General features: G+C 58.0%; 1 protein-coding gene across 2 annotated transcripts in view; it reads left to right on the top strand.

Annotated features, from left to right (window-relative positions):
* Positions 1 to 17,987, top strand: part of SYT7 (synaptotagmin 7) — a 58,606-nt gene that overhangs the window by 18,747 nt on the left and 21,872 nt on the right. Inside the window, exons 2-6 of one of the 2 annotated variants that reach the window (XM_036258786.1) lie at positions 5,128 to 5,231; positions 9,141 to 9,220; positions 12,532 to 12,663; positions 13,557 to 13,781; positions 17,421 to 17,789. In XM_036258786.1, the coding sequence (XP_036114679.1) occupies positions 5,128 to 5,231; positions 9,141 to 9,220; positions 12,532 to 12,663; positions 13,557 to 13,781; positions 17,421 to 17,789 (910 nt within the window). The remainder of the gene's footprint in view (positions 1 to 5,127; positions 5,232 to 9,140; positions 9,221 to 12,531; positions 12,664 to 13,556; positions 13,782 to 17,420; positions 17,790 to 17,987) is intronic. The other variant, XM_036258787.1, reaches the window with a different exon arrangement.

The following is a 17,987-nucleotide window of genomic DNA, read 5'->3' as shown; positions in this document are numbered from 1 at the left end:
GGCCACTCCAATCTCTTCTCTCCCATCTTTTGGGTGACAAGTGAGATCACATATACAGGCATTGAATATTCAACAAATATTTACTGAGTGCCTCCTATGTGTCAGCTTATCACAGATGAAACTAGAATCAGCAAAGCAGATATAGTCCCTGCCTTCGTGGACCCGGTAGTCCGGTACACAGTAGATGCTTAATAAATAGTAGCCTCTATTGTTATCATGATTCCTAGAGGCCTGGGATTGCTCCCCACTCATTCTTTCAACAGCCTTTATTGAAGACCCGCTATATGTGCAGCTCTGTCCTTGGTGCTGGAAGACAGAGGTGAAGACTGTGCACCCGGAGCACACAGGTTTTACCCTGAGAGCTTCTTGAGGAGTGGCATGGTCAGGAGCACAGGCTCTGCCCACAGGACCTGGCAGAGCCTACAGGACTCCTGAAGATTATCATTAACCCTGAGCTCTAATCAGCTGACATACCACCACAGGCCTGGGCACAGGGGCAGCAGTGGGCCTGAACTCACACCTCACATCCAGGACACCCTGGGATGGGACCAGGAGGCCTGGTTCTCCTCGTTCCTGGCTCGCCCTGCCTCCAGGTCTCCCAATGTTATCAGTCTGCCCTTGTCTGTGTCTTACCCCCTGGGACTCAAGATGTCTCCTCTGCCCAAGGATAGGTCGTGGAACTCAGCTCTGTCAAAAGGCTGACTAGGGCTGCAATATTTTCTTTCCCCAAATGGTAATATGCTGACGCTAAGGGGACTTGAAACCATGTATGTCATCAGAGGAAGGGTTTAGAAGGGCATAGGCGGCTTTGCCTGGAGAAGACTGGAAGGGGACATGAGAGCTGTCAGCAGGGATTTGGAGGCCTGTCATGTGGCAGAGGGAGCCAGCTTGTTCCCAGCAGCTCTGGAGGGCAAGCCTGGACCATGAGGGAAAGTTCTTGGGAGACAGGTTCAGCTCAGTACAAGGCACAGCAGCCCTCCCTCACAATGCCCATCCCTGGGGGGGCTGTCTCCTGCAGAAGCAGCTTCCTGTAACCAACAGGGCCACCTGGGGGGGTTGTGCATTGATGGGGCCTGACCCCATGGCTTGCGAGGTTCCTTCCAGCCTGAGACAAACACAGTGAGTCCGTGCTCTGGGAATGGTTTCACTCTGGCTGACAGGTGAGAACATGCTTGTTCCCCTTGATGGCAACGTCACGTGTTGGCGGAGGACATCATGTCACTATTCACAGCATCAGTGCAATTTGCAATGTCAAGCGTTTGTTTCACCCCAGCTTCAAAGGCTGTCTGTGGATGCTGGGGGACCTCGGGGGAGAGGTCAGCTGCCAAAAGATGACGGCATCCACCCATGCTGCAGGGGATCCTAGAGTCACCCATCCCGGGGAAGGGGCTCAGCGTTCCTTAGCAACACATCCCTTTTTTTCAATTGTCTGCAAAACCCCAAGATATGAACCAGGGAAATGCTGCAGCTTTGGTTGAAGAGGACTTGTGGGACCACAGCCTCATCTACTCGGCAACTACCTCTGTGTCCCTTGAGAAATTCCTGGGAACCCTCGGTGTTCCCAAAAGCACACAAAGCAAAGAGTAGAGACTCTGAGCCAAACTGCCTGGGTTTGAACCCTGGCTTGACCACCTACTATCTGAATGACCCGGACAAGGTACTTGACCCCCCTCCCGTGCCTCAGTCACCCCATTTGCAAACTGGGGATAATCATAATGCTTACTTCAGTTGTTGTGAGGACTAGGTTGTTACCTCACATGGAACAGTTAGAACACCTGCTTGTCCTCGGAGCGAGGACGGGCCAGCTCTTGCACAGATGAAGGCGCTGGCCGGCCAGAGGTTGAGTGTCCTGCCTGTGGCCACACAGCCGTGAATAGGGCCTCAGCCTAGTTCTCCTAGAGTACGAGCCCCTGCTCGTTCTGCATGTCACGAATGCTAACAGCTTGAATGGGAGTTCCCTGGGCCTCTGGGGACCATTCAGAGGGTGCCCACTGGCTTCTGTGATTGACAGGCTCAGTCCTCAGGGTCTCTCTAGCTTACAGCAGAGGTTGAGGAGCAGCTTTTGAAAAGGACCTTGTTTGGCAAAAACAGTAGGGAAATCCAGGGAGGTAACCCCTTGGAGAATTTCCTCATGGCCAAGAGGTGTGTGTGTGTGTGTGTGTGTGTGTGTGTGTGTGCGTGCCCACCCAGAGTGCAGCCTCCTGTCACAGCAACACAGCTACCAGATCACAAGCTCGCAAACACTCCCTCTGATCCTGCCCCTCCCCCTCTCACAATCCTTCTATGGCTCCTTGGCCCACAGGACACAAGCCCCTGAGCCTGAAAGACAGGCCCCTTCCCCGTCATGTCCTACTCTCCTTTCCAGCCTGGTCTCCACACTTTACTAGTCCAACTCCCCAGACAACATGCCTGACACTTGTCACTGCCGCCTTGCCTTTGTTCTTGCTGTTCCCTCTGCCCAGAATGTCCAACCCTCACCTCATCCCCCGGCCACACCAGGTGCCACCACCCCAGGGGAGCCTTCCCGGATAGCTCCCAGTCCAGCAGTCACTTCATCTGTGCTCCCAGAGCCCTCTGTGCACACCTGAGGCAAAACCAACGCCAATAACCCTAGTGATCATACCTGTCTAGTGAGTGCTAACAGCAGTCCCGTGGATTGAATGCCACTTTTATCTTCACTTTATAAAGGAGAAAAATGGAGACAGAGAGGTTAAGGCACTTGTCCAAGGCTACACAGCTATTAAGAAGTAGAGGCTTGCCCTGGCCAGTTTGACTTAAAGGTTGAGCGTCGGTCTGTGGACCAGAGAGTCCCGGGTTCGGTTCCTGCTAGGGGCACGTACCACCAAAAATAAATAAATAAATAAATAAATAAATAAATAGGCTTATCAACTATAATTGAAAAATAAATTTAAAAAAAAAATATATATATATATACACACATTTTTTTTGCCTGACCAGTGTGGCTCAGTGGTTGAGTTTCAACCCACAAGAGGTCATCGATTCAGCTCCCGGTCAGGGCACATGCCCAGGTTGTGGGCCCGATCCCCAGTGGGGGGCATGCAGGAGGCAGCCAGGTATGTTCTCTCTCATCAATGTTTCTATCTCTAAAATCAATAAAGAAAAAAAATTTTTTAACAAGGCAGAGGCTGCACTCACACTTGGGTCTTTTCTTGGGTATTTTGGAGTCTGGAGCCCCAGGCTGATGTCTGGCTGCTCACTGGTTCTAAGGCACCTGACGCTAAAAAATAATTAGCTGGATTCTTGCCTGTCCCCCGTGCCTCATGGTAGATTCTCAATAGGTAGTGGTGAAGAAAATTCAAGCCAAGAATGGAATTTACTGAAAACAGAGTCCAACAAAGGAAGGTGTGGGGTCACCTGCTTTCCCAACCCACACCCCCAGACCCTGGGGGGGGAGCAGTCCCTCTGGAGAGCGAGAGAAAGTGCAGGCCCTCCCCCCAGCAGGCACACTCGCCCACCTCCTTACCACAGCCCTGAGCCTTGGGCCCTGCTGACATACCCTGTGGAATTATGGCCACCACCCTCCCCACTCATCCCACCCCACTCTCCCTTGGAAGCCTGGAGGTTAAAGGTGAGGCCTCCCATTTTACCTGAGAACTTCGGCAAATGTGTTCCGCCTGGGGGAGGGAAGGGCAGGATCAGTTCTATGGTATCTGCAGGTTGTCCGGGTCAGAGCCCCCGAAGCTGTGGACCCTGAGGTTGACAGTGAACTGGGTACAGGGGATTCCTGGGGGCTGAGGCTGTGGACTCAGGACAAGAGAAAGTTTAGTTGGCCTGGCACGTAGACAGATGGGGGACAGGTGAGGGTGGCCTTTTCCCACAGCTGGGACAATTAAGAAATTGAAAAGGGAGAGGGGGGCCCCAAGCGGGATTCTAGGGAGAGCAGGTAGTGAACAGGTGCCCAGGGCACTGGAGTGGTGATGGGTGGGAGCTTCAAAGGCACTGAGAGCTGGGGGTGACCTCTGGCCTCTCCTGAGGCCACACAGCAAAGCAAGAGAGACTGGAGCCCAGAAGCCAAAACCACAGGAACCAGGACCAAACAGCTATTATCAACTCTTAATTACTATCATCACTGGCACTAAAAACCCAGGCAGGCTCCTCTGTAAATAAACAGCATCTCCTTGACTTTAGGACGTATCCCAGTGCATACATATTTACAGAGCACGTGTGATCTATGTTGTTCTCACTTAGCTTCCTCACAGGATCACTGCTGGTCAGGTTTCCCTTCCTTATGTTTGGTTTGGGCTCCTGTTCACAACCACCTGTGAGAAGGCAGGGAGGAGGTTTAATCTGCACTGCAGGGAGAAAACTGAGTGGTTATGTGACTCGTCCAAAGCCACACAGTGAGCAAGAGACAGGGTTTGCACAGAAACCTGGAATCTTCCTCCCAGGGCAGGTCCGTGAAGATGTCCCACACTGAAGTTTGGGTCCTCTGAGCTCTTGGAATGAGGTGGCCCCTGTGAGCATTTAGGGGATTGTACACAACAGGCTCCGGCACTAAGGGCTGGGAGGGCTGGGTGTGCAGAGGCCAGCTGGGCTGAAGGGGGTGAGGGCTGATCAGAGGGTTCCAGAGATTTCCTGTTTGACTGTACATATGGCTGTTGAGTCTTGGCCAGACACTTGAAGAGGATCTCTTAGTGCCCATAGGGCAGATGTCCTCAGAGGGATTGTAGGAGCTAATAATAACCCTTTGGGGAAATTGGGCTGGAGTTGTGACTCCAGAGTATGGGGTGAGGAGGTTGCTGAGCAGGGAGGCCTTGTAGGGGGATTTGAAGGGCCTGTGGAGCCCGGCTGGGCTAGGGGTACACTAGCTTCTCCCTTTGAGGATGTCGAGTTTGGGGGGTGGCCCACACAGTGCCCATGCAGAGAGATACCTGGAAAGATGTCAACCGGCACAATTCCCCTGTTTTACAGATGGGGAAACTGAAGCACAGAGAGGGGAAGAGACTTCCCAGCGCCAGCCCCTCAGACAGAGCTGCAGTAGAACGTGGGGCTCAGAGCTCCCCGTGGGGGGGCCAGATGGAAGGGCAGGGTGGTTGTTCTGCGGACTCTGGGCTGAGGGTGGCTGGCTCTGGCAATGAGGGTCTGACCTGTGCATGTCCTCCCCAGGGGCGCCCACCCGCGATGCCCTGCTGGTCTCCGCCATCATCACCGTCAGCCTTAGCGTCACTGTCATCCTCTGCGGTCTCTGCCATTGGTGTCAGCGCAAACTGGTGAGGCTCCTGAGGGCCCCCCGTGGCTCTGCACCCCACCCTCCACAATTACAGGCTCTTGAACGCTCTCAAGGACCCACCTGTCCACAGAGTCAGGCACACTTGCACAGAAATTCACACGCACGTGCGCACTGCGTCTTCCTGGGTGTTGGCCCCGTTGGTCTGTGTGCACACCCAGAGCCACACACCTTGGGGCATTCGTGAACAGACCTGGGTCTCACGGGCATTCTCGGGCCCCGCCTCCGCAGGAAGAACCGCAGGCACACACGCTCGGACGGAGAATCGAAGCCCCCTCCCCGCAGCCGGCGCCCGCCCCCAGGGCTGGGCGTGGCCAAGCCGCGTATCCTGGCCAATGAGGCGGCGGTGCCCGCCCCACCCCACCCCCAGCGCCCGTACATTCATCCTGGTTCTCGGGGTTTGTACAAGCACAAACGGCTTCTTTTCATTTTTAACGAGGGCTGGGGAATTAACGAGCTGGATTAGGCCATCAATAAGTAACGAGACGGTCAGGAGGGATATTCATCACCGTGGGCGCCGGGAGAGGGAGCTGGGCTGAGCCTGCAGCTCCGGGAGGGTGGCTGCCCCCACCAGACCCTCAGGCATTCCCTGTCCTGACTCCCCAGCCCAGAACTGCAGTGGGGACTTTGAGGAGCTGCAGGGGACACCCCGAAGGTGGGCTGGGACACGCCCCAGGTGGGAGACTTTTCCCCCGGGTTAGGTGTAGAAGGGTCCCTGGGAGCCCTATTCTCTCCAAGCCCAGCCACAGAGGGGCCTTAAGGACAGGGGCGGGGACACACGCGTATGGATGCCCCTGGGGAGGGTCCAGCATGCTTCCTTCTGAAAAGGCATAGTCAGGAATTGGGAGTGTGACTCTCCATCCGGAGATACACAGCTTCAGGCAGCTCCTTCCAGCCCTGCCGAGCCAGGCTGGCTGCCCTGCATTGTTCCTGGATCTCCTGTGGCTGCGTCTGTCTCAGAATTTCAGGAGAGGTGGAGGGTGGGGCTTGGCCATGTGCCTCTGTATGTGAGTGTCCTCAGAGGCTGTGGGAGTGGCTGAGCACACACTGCAGCCCTGTGTGTCTTACTGGGCCCAGTAGGCTGTCTGTCTGTCTGTCTGTCTGTCTGTATTGGAAGGCAGATGCAGGTGTATGAGCACATGCAGCTGGTAACTTTGAGTGGGGGGGGGGTCTCTGTATTGACTGTGTTGACTTTGAGGGTACTGATGCAGTGTGTGTGTCTGTTCATCCTGCACGGTGAGATGTGGACAATCTCATCCGATCCCTGAATGAGCTGATGCATACATCTGCCCCAGTGTCCCAGCTTCTGCTGGTGAGCGCTGCCGTGTGTGTGTGTGTGTGTGTGTGTGTGTGTGTGGTGAGAGCCTCACCCCCACCCCCGCTCACCTGGGGGACAGGAGTTCAAAGATAACAGCTTTTGTAGCAGGTGGGCAACTGAGAGATATGGAACCTTCCGGGGCCTCAGCCCCTCTTCCCAGCCTGAGGAACTTCCCCTGGGGTCCAGACCACAGTCTGTCCTTTTGGGCTTGCTCCTCTGAGCTGTCCCCAGCCCTCAACCCTGCTACCGCCCCTGCCCTGTGCCCCACCCCACCCCCAGCTTGCAGAAGCCAGGGGGCTTTTTGTCCAGGCTATCTCCGTGCTCCACGGAAGGGGCTTTCAAATGCCCCCTGCACAGCTGCTGGGCTCCCTTGCCCGCCTGTCCCCTTAGCAGCAGTGACATGACACCCTGACAGCCCAGATCCCATTTCCAAACATTAATAACTTCCTTAATCTCCAGCTGGCTTTTTCCAGATCCGCAGGCCAACCCCTCCCTGGTGAGCAGGTTGGTGCTGTAAGTTCCTTTGAAGCTACCTGCATCTCCTGGACCCTGCCTGGGGTTCCTATCCTTGCCCTATGAACTTCCCTCTGCCCCCAAGTCAAGTTCTGCCCCAATTCCTGTCCCCCATGGCACCCCAGCTCCTGCTGCAGTGATAGCTGCAGCCTGAGGAGAAGGTTCTCTGAACTGTAGAAGGAGGAGGGGCCCTGGATGAACCGGGGGCCAGCCCACCCCCAGCCTTTCCTGGCCTCGGGGAAGGACAGCTGACCAGCCTTAGAAGGGAGGGCTTCTGGGGCGAGTTCCCTGCCAGGACTAGGAGGAAAGAGGAGAGGAGGTGCGAGCTGGGGTTGGGGGCCCTCAGCAGGGCCTCACACTGCCTGAAGTGCTGGAGAATAGTGGGGGTGGGGCTCCTGCCTGAGGGTCACCCCAAGGAGGGTCCTTGGCCACCATGGACCAAGTCTAGGCTCTGATCATCTCAGTAGGAACTGGGAATTGCTTGTGGACCAGAGGATCCAGCAGCCCTGTTTTTTAACTCTTAGGGTTCTGACTCAGAGGACACAGCCTGGGGCTTGGACCTCGGAGTGGGTGGGACACTGGAGCACTGCCGGTTGATGGTTTTGAGAACTGCTGGGTACCAGGTCCCACACCACATGCTGGAGGCCATACAGTCCCTGTCACTGGGGGTGACCTTCCCAGGGGTGGGAGCTGAAGTAAATAAGGAGAGAAATAACATCTGTGAGAGGCTTAAAGCATGAGGGACCGGGGCCCGTCCCGTGATACCACACCGATTCAACAAGGAGGCCAGAGAGGACAAGGGCCTTGACCAGGGGCACGTGGAGACTGTGGGGCAGTGCTGGGACCAGGATCCGGGGCCCCTGAGACATAGGAGTGCTGAAGATGGAATGAGGATCCACCCCCTACTCCACACACACCCCACAGGGGAGCTCTGCTGCCACTGTCCCTAACAGGTGGCCCTGTGCCCAGGAAGGGGCTGCAGCTGGCAGGAGCCCCGGGGGACATGGCTGTGCAGCTTTTATTTTGCTTTAGGGAGAATGGAATAATTGACTGTTGTGGCTGCCGTGTCGATGCACTGGGTGTTGGGGAAACGTGTTTGCACATGTGTGTATGTGTGTGTGTTCCCACTGGGCACTGGCCTGCCTCTGCTCAGTGGGAGAATGGTCTGTGGGGGCAGCCCCAGCCCCTACATGGCCCCCATTCCCCCACCATCCACATCAGCTGGGCCTGACCTAGACCTGTGGCCCATGGGTGCACCGAGGACATTTGGTGGCAGCCAGGAATGTTAATGGTGCCAAGCTCTGCATGACCTAAATTTAGAAACCCAAACCAAGAAGGTGAATGGTGCTCACCTTCCGGGCAGCAGGCCCAGTTGCTGCTGCAGCCGTGGTCCTTCCAGCCAGGGCCCTGGCTGAGAGGAACTCTGGGGGGCTGTCCCCAGCCTCAGAGTCCGTGGGCAGCCTCTCTTCCTAAGGCTGCCTTCGTACAAGGGAGCGTGCCCTGCCCTGCCTCCCAGCCTCAGGGCAGGGGGACCCCAGGGAGCCCCCAGACAGGGAGGGACACGGCCTGGGAAGGTCTGGGCACAGGCCCTCTCTCCGCCCCCATGGCTCACGTCACTGGCTGCTGCCAACCTTGCCCTGCAGGATGCCACCCCCACCATCTGGGGGCAGTGACGTGGCCAGTGTGACGTAGCCGGTGTGATGTGGCCAGGCGCCTGAGAACCATCTGTCTGTGGCAGAGGGAGATATGTTTCTGGGAGCCTGGCCAGAGCCTCAGGAAGACAGGAGGACAGGAGAGGCCCCATCTCTGGATCAGGGATGGGGTGCAGGTCAAGGGGATGTGACAGGTCTTAGGGCCCATTGAGGCCCCGGAGCTGCCAATCAAAGAGCAGGTATCGATGAACCTGGCACCCCACCGTTGTGACACCCTCACATCTTGGCCCCTGACCTTGTTGCCAAGGCTGGGCTCCAGTCTACTCCCCTTTTCCAGAGGGAGCCCGTTCTGCGGAGGCAGGGAGGGTGCAGCCCTGGTCCCAGGAGTGACGCGGTGCTGTCTCCATAGGGCAAACGCTACAAGAACTCCCTGGAGACGGTGGGCACGCCAGACTCGGGGCGTGGGCGCAGTGAGAAGAAGGCCATCAAGTAGGTGCCAGCCTTGGAGCTTGGGATGGGGGTGTGCAGGCAGCCCAGGTGGGAGGCACCCCTGCCCCTCCCGAGATCTGGCCACACACACACCAGTACCCCTCACACCCTTGTGCCATGCTCTCTCCCCGTCCCCCACACTCCCTGCACTTCGGGGTGGCTCCAGGCCTCCACCTTCTCTGCCCGTGCCCTCCAGGCCCTCATCATGTTCCAGGGCCCAGCCCCATTTCCGGGTTGCTCTCCCAGCTCTGGGTCCTCCACCCAACCCTCACATCACACACACCGTGCCCACCCCAGCTTCCCTGCTTTCTTCTCAGACCCCACCAGTGTTCCCAGGGGACCTGGAGGGGTGTTGCTCAGGGGAAGCTGGTAATGGGGACACTCCCCTCCTCCATCTTCTCATCCCCATTATGTCTTGCTGCCTCTGACTTGCCTGGGTTTCCCCATTTTGCTCTAAGAGGCCTTTCAAGTAAGCAAGTCTGCCTTCCACTGGACCACCCGGGCCAGCCCACTGCTGAGGGTCACTGGGAGACACCCGGAGAGGTCTCCCGCCCCCCCTAGTTGGGGGCTTTGTGCCCTCTGCCCAGTGGCCCCGGTCCCTTCCTCCGGCCTTCACCGGCCGAGGTAGGGCTGAGGGCAAGCCGCCCCCAGCCTGCCCTGCCCCCCTCCCTTCTGCCCCCTTCTCACTGCCTAGTCCCCGCCCTTCCCTTGTCGCCTTCTCTCTGCCTCCTTCCCTCTTCCTCCCCCCTGCTCCTGAGGGCTTCCCTCTCTGCCCCTCCTTGCCCCCTCCTCTCTTTTCATCTCTCACTCTGACCCCGTTCGGGTCCTTCACAGAAGCTGCGGGTGTGTGTCTGTGGGGGGCAGGTTAGTGGAGGGGTGGGCCAGGCCTTGGGAAGCCTTTGAAGCTGGGTTGGTCCGCACACTCTCCAGTCTTCAAAGCCGGAGCTGGCAGGTCTCAGGTTGCAGAGCCCAGGCTCCAGGCTTTGAAGGCAGAGGGACACGTGGGGAGGTGGGGAGGTGGGGAGCTCGGGCCAGCTCAGGCCAGGCCCCTGGGTTTGCAGCCCTGGCCTGGGCCAGGGCATGTCTCCGCCTGGTCCCCATAACTTCCTGGGTAGGGGGATGTGCGGCAGGACAGAAATCCTGGAAAGAGGCGATGGGGGTCCCCACAAGGGGGTGGGTGGACAGCGGGCTGGGCAGCAGGCCCTGTAGGCAGAGCCAGCACCCATGAGTGCTCTCTAAGACAAAGTGAGGGCAGCAGGGGACTGTCCCCCACCTCTCTGTAGCTCATGCCCAGCCCCCCCCCCCCCCCCCCCCCGCTGAGCTGTCAGACCCTCTGCTCTAGAGGAAGGAAGCCACCGTTTCTGTCTATATGCCCCCAGATTCCTAGGCTTTGCCTCTTGCCAGGGCCCAGAGCAGGAGAGTGGCAGGAAGCAGGCGCCTTGCGCACTGCACGTCTCCCCTGGGCGCAGGACCTCCTTCAAAGGGACTGGCCTGTCAAGAGCCCTGGGAAGATGCCTTCTTTAGCGGTGCTTCCCAAACTGTGTTCCTTGGAGCACTCGTGCCCCATCAATGATTAATAGCTAGTCCACACATCTAGGGTTTCATGATCAACTAAGTTTGGGAAACACTGCACACTGTATTCATTGGCACCTTGAAGGCTCTGAGAAGTCCTGCGTTAAAGGAACCAGTGTTTCCCAGATTTATTGAAAGGTCCTCTTTTCCAGTATTGCAACAGACAGCCTGAGGGACCCTGGAGCTCCTGGGAACAGAGGGTGGGAGAACAGCCTGGCCGGGATGAGCCTGGGTGGATCTTTCTCTCCAAAACCTAGGGTTGGATGGCCCTTGATTTTGGAGATCTGAAGGGGGCAAGGGGAGGAGAGCTTCCAACTGCTCCTTCTCTCTGTTGCACTCAGGAAGGGGGACTGAAGGTCTCTGCTGAGAGTAGGGTCTTCTGTCCCGGGAACCTCCCCAGGGAGGGGCCTCCCACTGTTGAGGGCCTGTCCCACCTCTCCAACCCTTCGTCCTCACTGCCCATGAGCTGGCTCGGGGCTTCAGCTTTGAACCCTGGTCACAGGTCTCTGTGAATCTCTTCCAAGATGTACTGTGGACAGAGACTGTCCACACGAGGGGGGTCCAAAGGGTCCTGTGGTGGGAGCTCAGCTTCTCCGTAGTTTTCTGTATTTTGTTTCTGAGTCTGAGGTTAAGAACCCAGGTCAAGGTCAAACATGTCCTTGGCTCCTGGGGTTTCTAGGCCATGCCTTTTTGCAGCTGAGGCCTCTGCTGTCTGCCTCGCGTGGAAGTCTCCACATTCTCTCTGCTTCCAGCATGTCTGCTTCCATTGGGCATGTCACGGAGCAGGAGGGTTGGAGAGACGGGCAGAGGCATCGCGAGAGGCTGCCTGGCCGATACATGCTAAGGGCCTGCGGCTGAGTCTGCCCATTGTCCCTCAGAAGGGCAGGCCCCTTTCACACAGGCCCCAGCACAGAGGACTGGAAGGACCCTGTCACACCCTCAGCTATGTCAGAGGCCTGGAGGTGCTTCCCTATTTTGGGGGGTGATCCAACCACATTTGCAATGAGCAGAGATGGTCTCCAGCTCAGCTGAGATCCCACCCATCTCCTGTGAAGGCTGCATCTCAGTCTTTGCCACGGAGAGAGAGAGCAGAGGAGGCTGGGGGACCGCGGGCCAATGGGAGGAAGAGAAAGACATCAGGGAGCTGTGGAGGTAGGTGGAAGAGGGGGGAACCTCGGGTTCCAGCGCTGGGGCCTCTACCCCATCATGGGATAGCTGATGTCTTAGCAGTTACAGCTAACCTCCTGGTTTGACAGACAGGGGGACTGAGGCCAGAGGAGCTGGGGCCCAGGAAGTTGGCAGCAGGGTCTGATCTGTCTTTCAGCTCTTTCCAGCCAGAAACCAGCATCCTCCCCTCCTCCCACTCCCCACTGCATCCCACCAGGCCTCCTCCCCAGCCCCTTCCTCTCCCCCCACCTCTCTCACCATCTTTCTCTCTCCCACCAGCTTCCCAGGGTGCCAGGCTCCAGTCACCCTCCTGCAGCTCGCTTCCTCTCTGCTCGGCTTCTCCTGCCCTCGCCCTGAGTGTGTGCGTGCACGTGTGTGTGCGCGTGCCTGTGTGTGTGTGCCTGTGCAAGGGGCCGGTTGGGAGCCCGCCTGCCTCTCTTCCTCCTGCAGGAGCCGACCCTGGCCTACCTGCCCTCTGTGTGCCCAGACCGGCCCCTCTGCCCCTCAGGACTGGCGGTTCTTGTTTCTTCTTGTATCTCCCTGTTTTCTCCCCTCTCTCTCTGCCCCTCCAGCGATCTAGACAGAGACTTTTGGAATAACAATGAGAGCACAGTGCAGCAGAAATGGAGCTCCTACCCTCCCAAGGAGTTTATTCTAAACATTTCACCCTACGCCCCTTATGGCGACCCACGACTGTCCCTCAAGTGAGTGACTTTACCTGGTTTGATCATATGTTCCGAGTACCGATATCTGCGCACGCCCTCCTTCCCCTCCGGGCCCTCCACTTCTCCTCCTCCTGCCCCCTCCCCCACTTCCCTTACCCTGTACCCCATGGGCAGGCTGACCATGGAGACGAGCAACCCCTCCTGCCCCTCTTGCCTGCCTGCCCGTCTCCTGTCCCCACCCCCAGGGCCAGCCACGCAGGAGAGTCCCCTCTGCAGCCACACTGGACCCCCAAGCTGGTCCCTGTGGCCCCGCCCCCTCTGTGCAGTCAGGATGGGGTTGCCCGTTTTGGTCCCTCCCTCTTGGTGTGGCTCAGCTTTCCTCCCTGCTGTGTGCTGCTGCCCTGGCTGCTCGGTGGTGGTGGTCGGTGGTCGGAGGTGGTGGCGGTGATGGCGGTGATGGTGGTGGTGGTGATGAACTCTGACTAACACGGCTTTCTCTCTCTCCCTGCCTGGGGGCCTCCTGGCCTGGACAGCCCGCTCTTCCTCCGTCGTTAACCCTTCGTTGTCCTGTGGGATAGAGTTGGAGGTGGCTGCCCTCCCCCCACCCCCACCGCCCCTGCCCCAGGCGGTGGGGAGGGGCCCCCTCCGTTGTCGTGGTGCGTTGCTCTCCAACCCCCAGCCCGCTGGTCCCCTCTTTCCTCTCTGCAGGCTCTGCTGTTAATCCATTTGCAGTGCTGATGTCTCTCTCTCTCTCTCTGTCTGTCTCTTGTCCGTCTGTCTCTCTCCTCCTCTCTCACTGTTTCTTTCTTCCTTTTATCTGTTATTGTTTTTCCTCCTCTTCCACCCTCCCACCCCCACGTGTGTCCTGCCCTTTCTCCCCCACCGCCACCCCTGGTGCCCCTCTGGCCTGGCTGCCTCATGCGTGCCTCCAGTGGTACCCTCCTGTCCGGCGCCAAAGTGGCCGCCGCAGCGGGGCTGGCGGTGGAGCGGGAAAGCCGGCTGGGGGAGAAGCCGGCACCGGTGCCACCACCTGGAGAGGACGCCTTGAGAAGCTGCGGCACTGCCCCCAGCGAGCCGGCCAGCGGTGGCAAGGCGGGGAGAGGCCGCTGGCGGACGGTGCAGAGCCACCTGGCCGCAGGGAAGCTCAACTTGTCCAAGTGAGTGATGGCCCCACAGCCGCCAGAGCCATGAGCTCAGGCCTGCCCCCGCCAGGGTGGACAGCGGGACCCCAGGCATGCCCGCTGCTACCCCCAGAGGTGCCGTCCTCGGCCCCTGGCTCATTCCATCCCTTCATGAGACTCCATCGTCCTTGCACAGCTAACAGCCATCCAGTGTCACATCCCAGCCTCTTGCTGCTGCCCCCATCACTCTCTTCCTTTGCCCAGTGACCAGGTCATTTCATTTTCTGCCCCCAGGGCGGCTTCATTTCAGTCCTTGGGTCATCCCATCCTCTTTGATTGGCTGCCCCTTAGCAGCCCTCAGGTCACCCCTGCATGGGCAGCAGGCCCCTAGCTGTGCAGCCACTGGACCATCCCATCCTTGGGGAGCCGGCCCCCTCTCAGCCTCTGTTTTATGCCACTCATCTGCCACTGGGCCTTCCCTCTTAAAGCCAGCAGATGGCTCTAGACCCAGAGGTTGAGCCCTGCCATTTTTGACCATCCGGTGACTCCATTGGCTTGTCTCAGTCTTGCTTACACCATAACACCATCTGTTACGCAGGCCCACCAAGCAGCTGGGCTGTCCCCATTATTGGCTCATCCTCATCTCAGCCATTCCCACTGGCTGTCCCAGTCTTGGTCAGCAGGCTGTCAGCTGTTGGGATTGTATGTTCTTGGAGGTTGGGTTGTTGAGCCCCAGCTAGCTTCTCTTTTCTGATGAGGGTAATCTGGACATCAGACAGAATTCCCATTTCCTTTTTAATAGCTGTCTGACCTTGTCAGACAGTCGGTCCCTCTCTTGGGCCATGGGTGTAGGGCTGACCCCTACTCTCAGCAGATAGTGTGTTCCCCTCCCCCCGCCGTGGGGCAGCCTGTTCTCATCTTGGCTTTTACAACCTCCTATCCCCCCCTTCCCCAGGCTCTAACACCTTTGAGCTATGACCATTCTCCCCTACTGGGACATAGGTTCCAATTTCAGCTAAGAGAACTGCCTTGTTCCCAGCTAATGGAGCAGCCTGTCACTTAGGAAGCCAGCAGTCCTGACCCCTTCTTAGCTGCTGGGCCCTCCTGTTCTCTTCACAAGGCCCACGACTCCTGCCATTGGGCCTTCTGAGCCCACTGTGCTGAGCTCTCCTTTGCTGTTTGGCCTGAGGGAACACAGGCCCATTTCTCCCCAACATGGGTCCTCGGGAGAGTCTGAACGCCAGGCCCAGCACTTGCCCTCCCCGGGCTGCTCCGGCCACAGACTCCAGGCTGGCGGAGGCCTCCACGCCACCCCCTGGCTCCAGGCCTGAGGGAACCAATTTTAGTTTCCTGTGCCCAAGAGGTTGTAAACTGGACTAATTTTGGCTATGATAGGAAACCAAAATGAGGTCAGCAAGGAGGAGGAGGCGGCCACCCAGGTGCCTCTGCCTGCCCCCAGGGTGCTGTGGGCCTGCGTGGCTGGACAGGCCTGGGCCCGCCCCTTGTGGTCGCCCTAACTCCAGGCCTGAGCTGGGCACAGCTGCTGTCCTCCCCAAGACCCCAGCTAAAGCCATGTTCTCTCTCTCTCTCTCTCTCTCTCTCTCTCTCTCTCTCTCTCTCTCCCTCTTTCACTTTCTCTCTTTCTTTCTCTCTTGACTATTCTCTGACTTTCTCTCCCTCTTTTTCTCTCTCTCAGCCCACAGGGGCAGCCTAACTGTTGACCTTTGACCTTTGATTCCCAGGGAGGCTCAAAGCTGAGACCTGACTGCGGTGGTGAAAGCGGCTCCGAGGGCCCTGGGCCCCTCCCTCCAGCAGCTCAGGGCACCGGTGGCCCTGTGGCCCTAGCCCAGGAGGTGGCAAGCTTTCTCTTAAAGGGCCAGATAGGAAGTAGTAAGGCTTTGCAGGTCACGTAGTCTGTCTTCCATCCACTCAGCCCTGTCGTTGTAGCCCCAAAGCAGCCACTGACAGATGGTGCAGGCAAACCTTGGAAATATTTTCAGTTCCCATCTAGACCATCGCAATAAAGCGAATGTCGCAATAAAGCAAGTCACGTGGGGTTTTGGTTTTTTTTTGGTTTCCCAGTGCATATAAAAGTTACATTTACACCATACATAGTCTATTAAGTGTGCAGTAACATTATGTCTAAAAAAGAATGTGCATACCTTAATTTAAAAATACTTTGTTGCTAAAAAACAAAAAACAAAACAATGGCACTGTTAGACTTGCTCAACCCAGGGTGGTCACAAACCTTCAGCTTGTAAAAACACAGTATCTGCGAAGCACGCAAAGCAAAGCGCCAAAAAAAACGAGGTGGCTGTGAATCCGTGACAGTGGCTGTGTTCCAGTAAAACTTTATTTACAAAAACAAGTGGCTCAGGGCCTGTATCTCACCAACCCCTGCCCTAGACCACCGGATTGGGAGATAGACGGAGGAGACAGAGGAAGAGGCTGGGACCTCGCAGGCTCTGGCCCTGCCTATTGGATGTGCTGAACTCTCCAGCCAGGGCATAGCGGCCCAGGGGACCCAGGGATCTCTGACTCCTTCTACCTCCATCTCCGGAGACATTTGCAGCTATTACAGGCAGGGCAGCACTGACCATACCACGCATCTCTGGGTCTGGCCTCACTAGGTCCTCATGGCAACCCTGTGGCAGAGGCAGCTTGGATTAATTTTCACTCCCATTTTACAGATGAAGAAACTGAGAGGTGGACTCACCTTTCCAAAGTCCCAAAGTTAAGAAGTGGCAGAGATGGGATTTGAACCCGAGTCTCTGACCTCATACTGCCTCTGATCAGCGTGTCCTTGGCCCCCACCCTGCCCCATCTCAGCACTTTTCTGAGATGCTGGTGGGCCCGTAAGGAAGCCTCTTTCAAGTGCATACAGGACAGTCACCCTGTTTTCCATCAGAATTGCGCAAAGTGGCCAGACAAGTGGTTCTTGGGGCTCCCGCCTCATCTGCTCCTCTGACTAGGAGTCATTCCCCAGGATACCAAGAGGGGACACTTAGAAACAGTGACCCTGGAAGGAGGGTGAAACTCTGCACCACAACCGAATCCTGAGGTAGCCTTAGCCACAGGGCAGCGCTCTGGGAGCCCAAGGACACTCCCGGCCTCCGTGGACGAAGCATGAGAATAACACCCTCCCCTGCCACACCGTGCGTTATAGGCCGGCTCTGCACTGGCCTGGATTTCTCATGTCTCCAAAGGCCAGGAGTACTTAGAACACAGAGGCAGACTGTCCTGGGGTCCCCAGCGAGACAGTGGGAGGCGGCAGCAGCAACTCCCTCCACCCCTCTCATTCCAACATGACAGGCAGCCACAGGGCCTTGGGGACCCGCCTTCACCACGCAGCAGCCTCTGAAGCTTCCGTGGCCCACTCAGACCAGCCGAGAGGTCTGCTCAGACAGGAGGTATCTGGGCACTAAGCTGAGCCAAGGCCAGAGGGCGGGCTGGGAGGGGCCGACCTGGGGGCCTCTGGGCGGGCTTGGGGCTTCGTGGCCTTCTGGGTGAGGTGGCGGCGGCAGCAGCGGTGACAACTGCGATGGAGGCCTGGAGAGGTCCGGCAGAACGCGCCCTGCACTCGGGCCTCCTAGTCCTGGCTCTAGGCTTCTTTCTTCTCCACTGTGATCCCTTCACCTGCTTCTCCTTTCTCTCCTCTCCTCCACCCACCCCAAGTTTCGAGGACTCCACCCTGTCCACGGCCACTACCCTTGAGTCTATCCCCAGCTCCACGGGAGAGCCGAAATGCCAGCGACCCCGCACCCTGACGCGGCAGCAGAGTCTGCAGCAGCCGCTGAGCCAGCACCAGCGGGGCCGGCAGCCCAGCCAGCCCACCACCAGCCAGAGCCTGGGCCAGCTGCAGGCCCACGCGGCCTCAGTGCCCGGCCCCAACCCCCGGGCCTATGGCCGGGGCCAGGCTCGGCAGGGCGCCTCGGCCGGCTCCAAGTACCGGGCGGCCGCTGGCCGCAGCCGCTCCAATCCGGGCAGCTGGGACCACGTGGTGGGGCAGATTCGAAACCGAGGCTTGGACATGAAATCCTTCCTGTAAGTTCCCCCCTTGAGCCGGCTGGCCCCCTACCTCCCCGACCCAGCCTCTGTCCCCCACATCTCCTTGGGAACTGCTGGCCCTCCATCTCCAGGGCAGGGTGCCAAGCAGGCTCGGCCACCCCCTCTCCAGTCTCTGGTGGCTCGTGGCTCAAGCCTGAAGTCCCCCATGGAAGGATTCATATCGGAGCCACCCCT

Source organism: Molossus molossus, unplaced genomic scaffold (assembly GCF_014108415.1).
Source record: "Molossus molossus isolate mMolMol1 unplaced genomic scaffold, mMolMol1.p scaffold_m16_p_13, whole genome shotgun sequence".
NCBI classification, from domain to species: Eukaryota; Metazoa; Chordata; class Mammalia; order Chiroptera; family Molossidae; genus Molossus; species Molossus molossus.
Note: the sequence above shows the minus strand (reverse complement) of the source record. Positions and strands in the feature narration are given on the sequence as shown.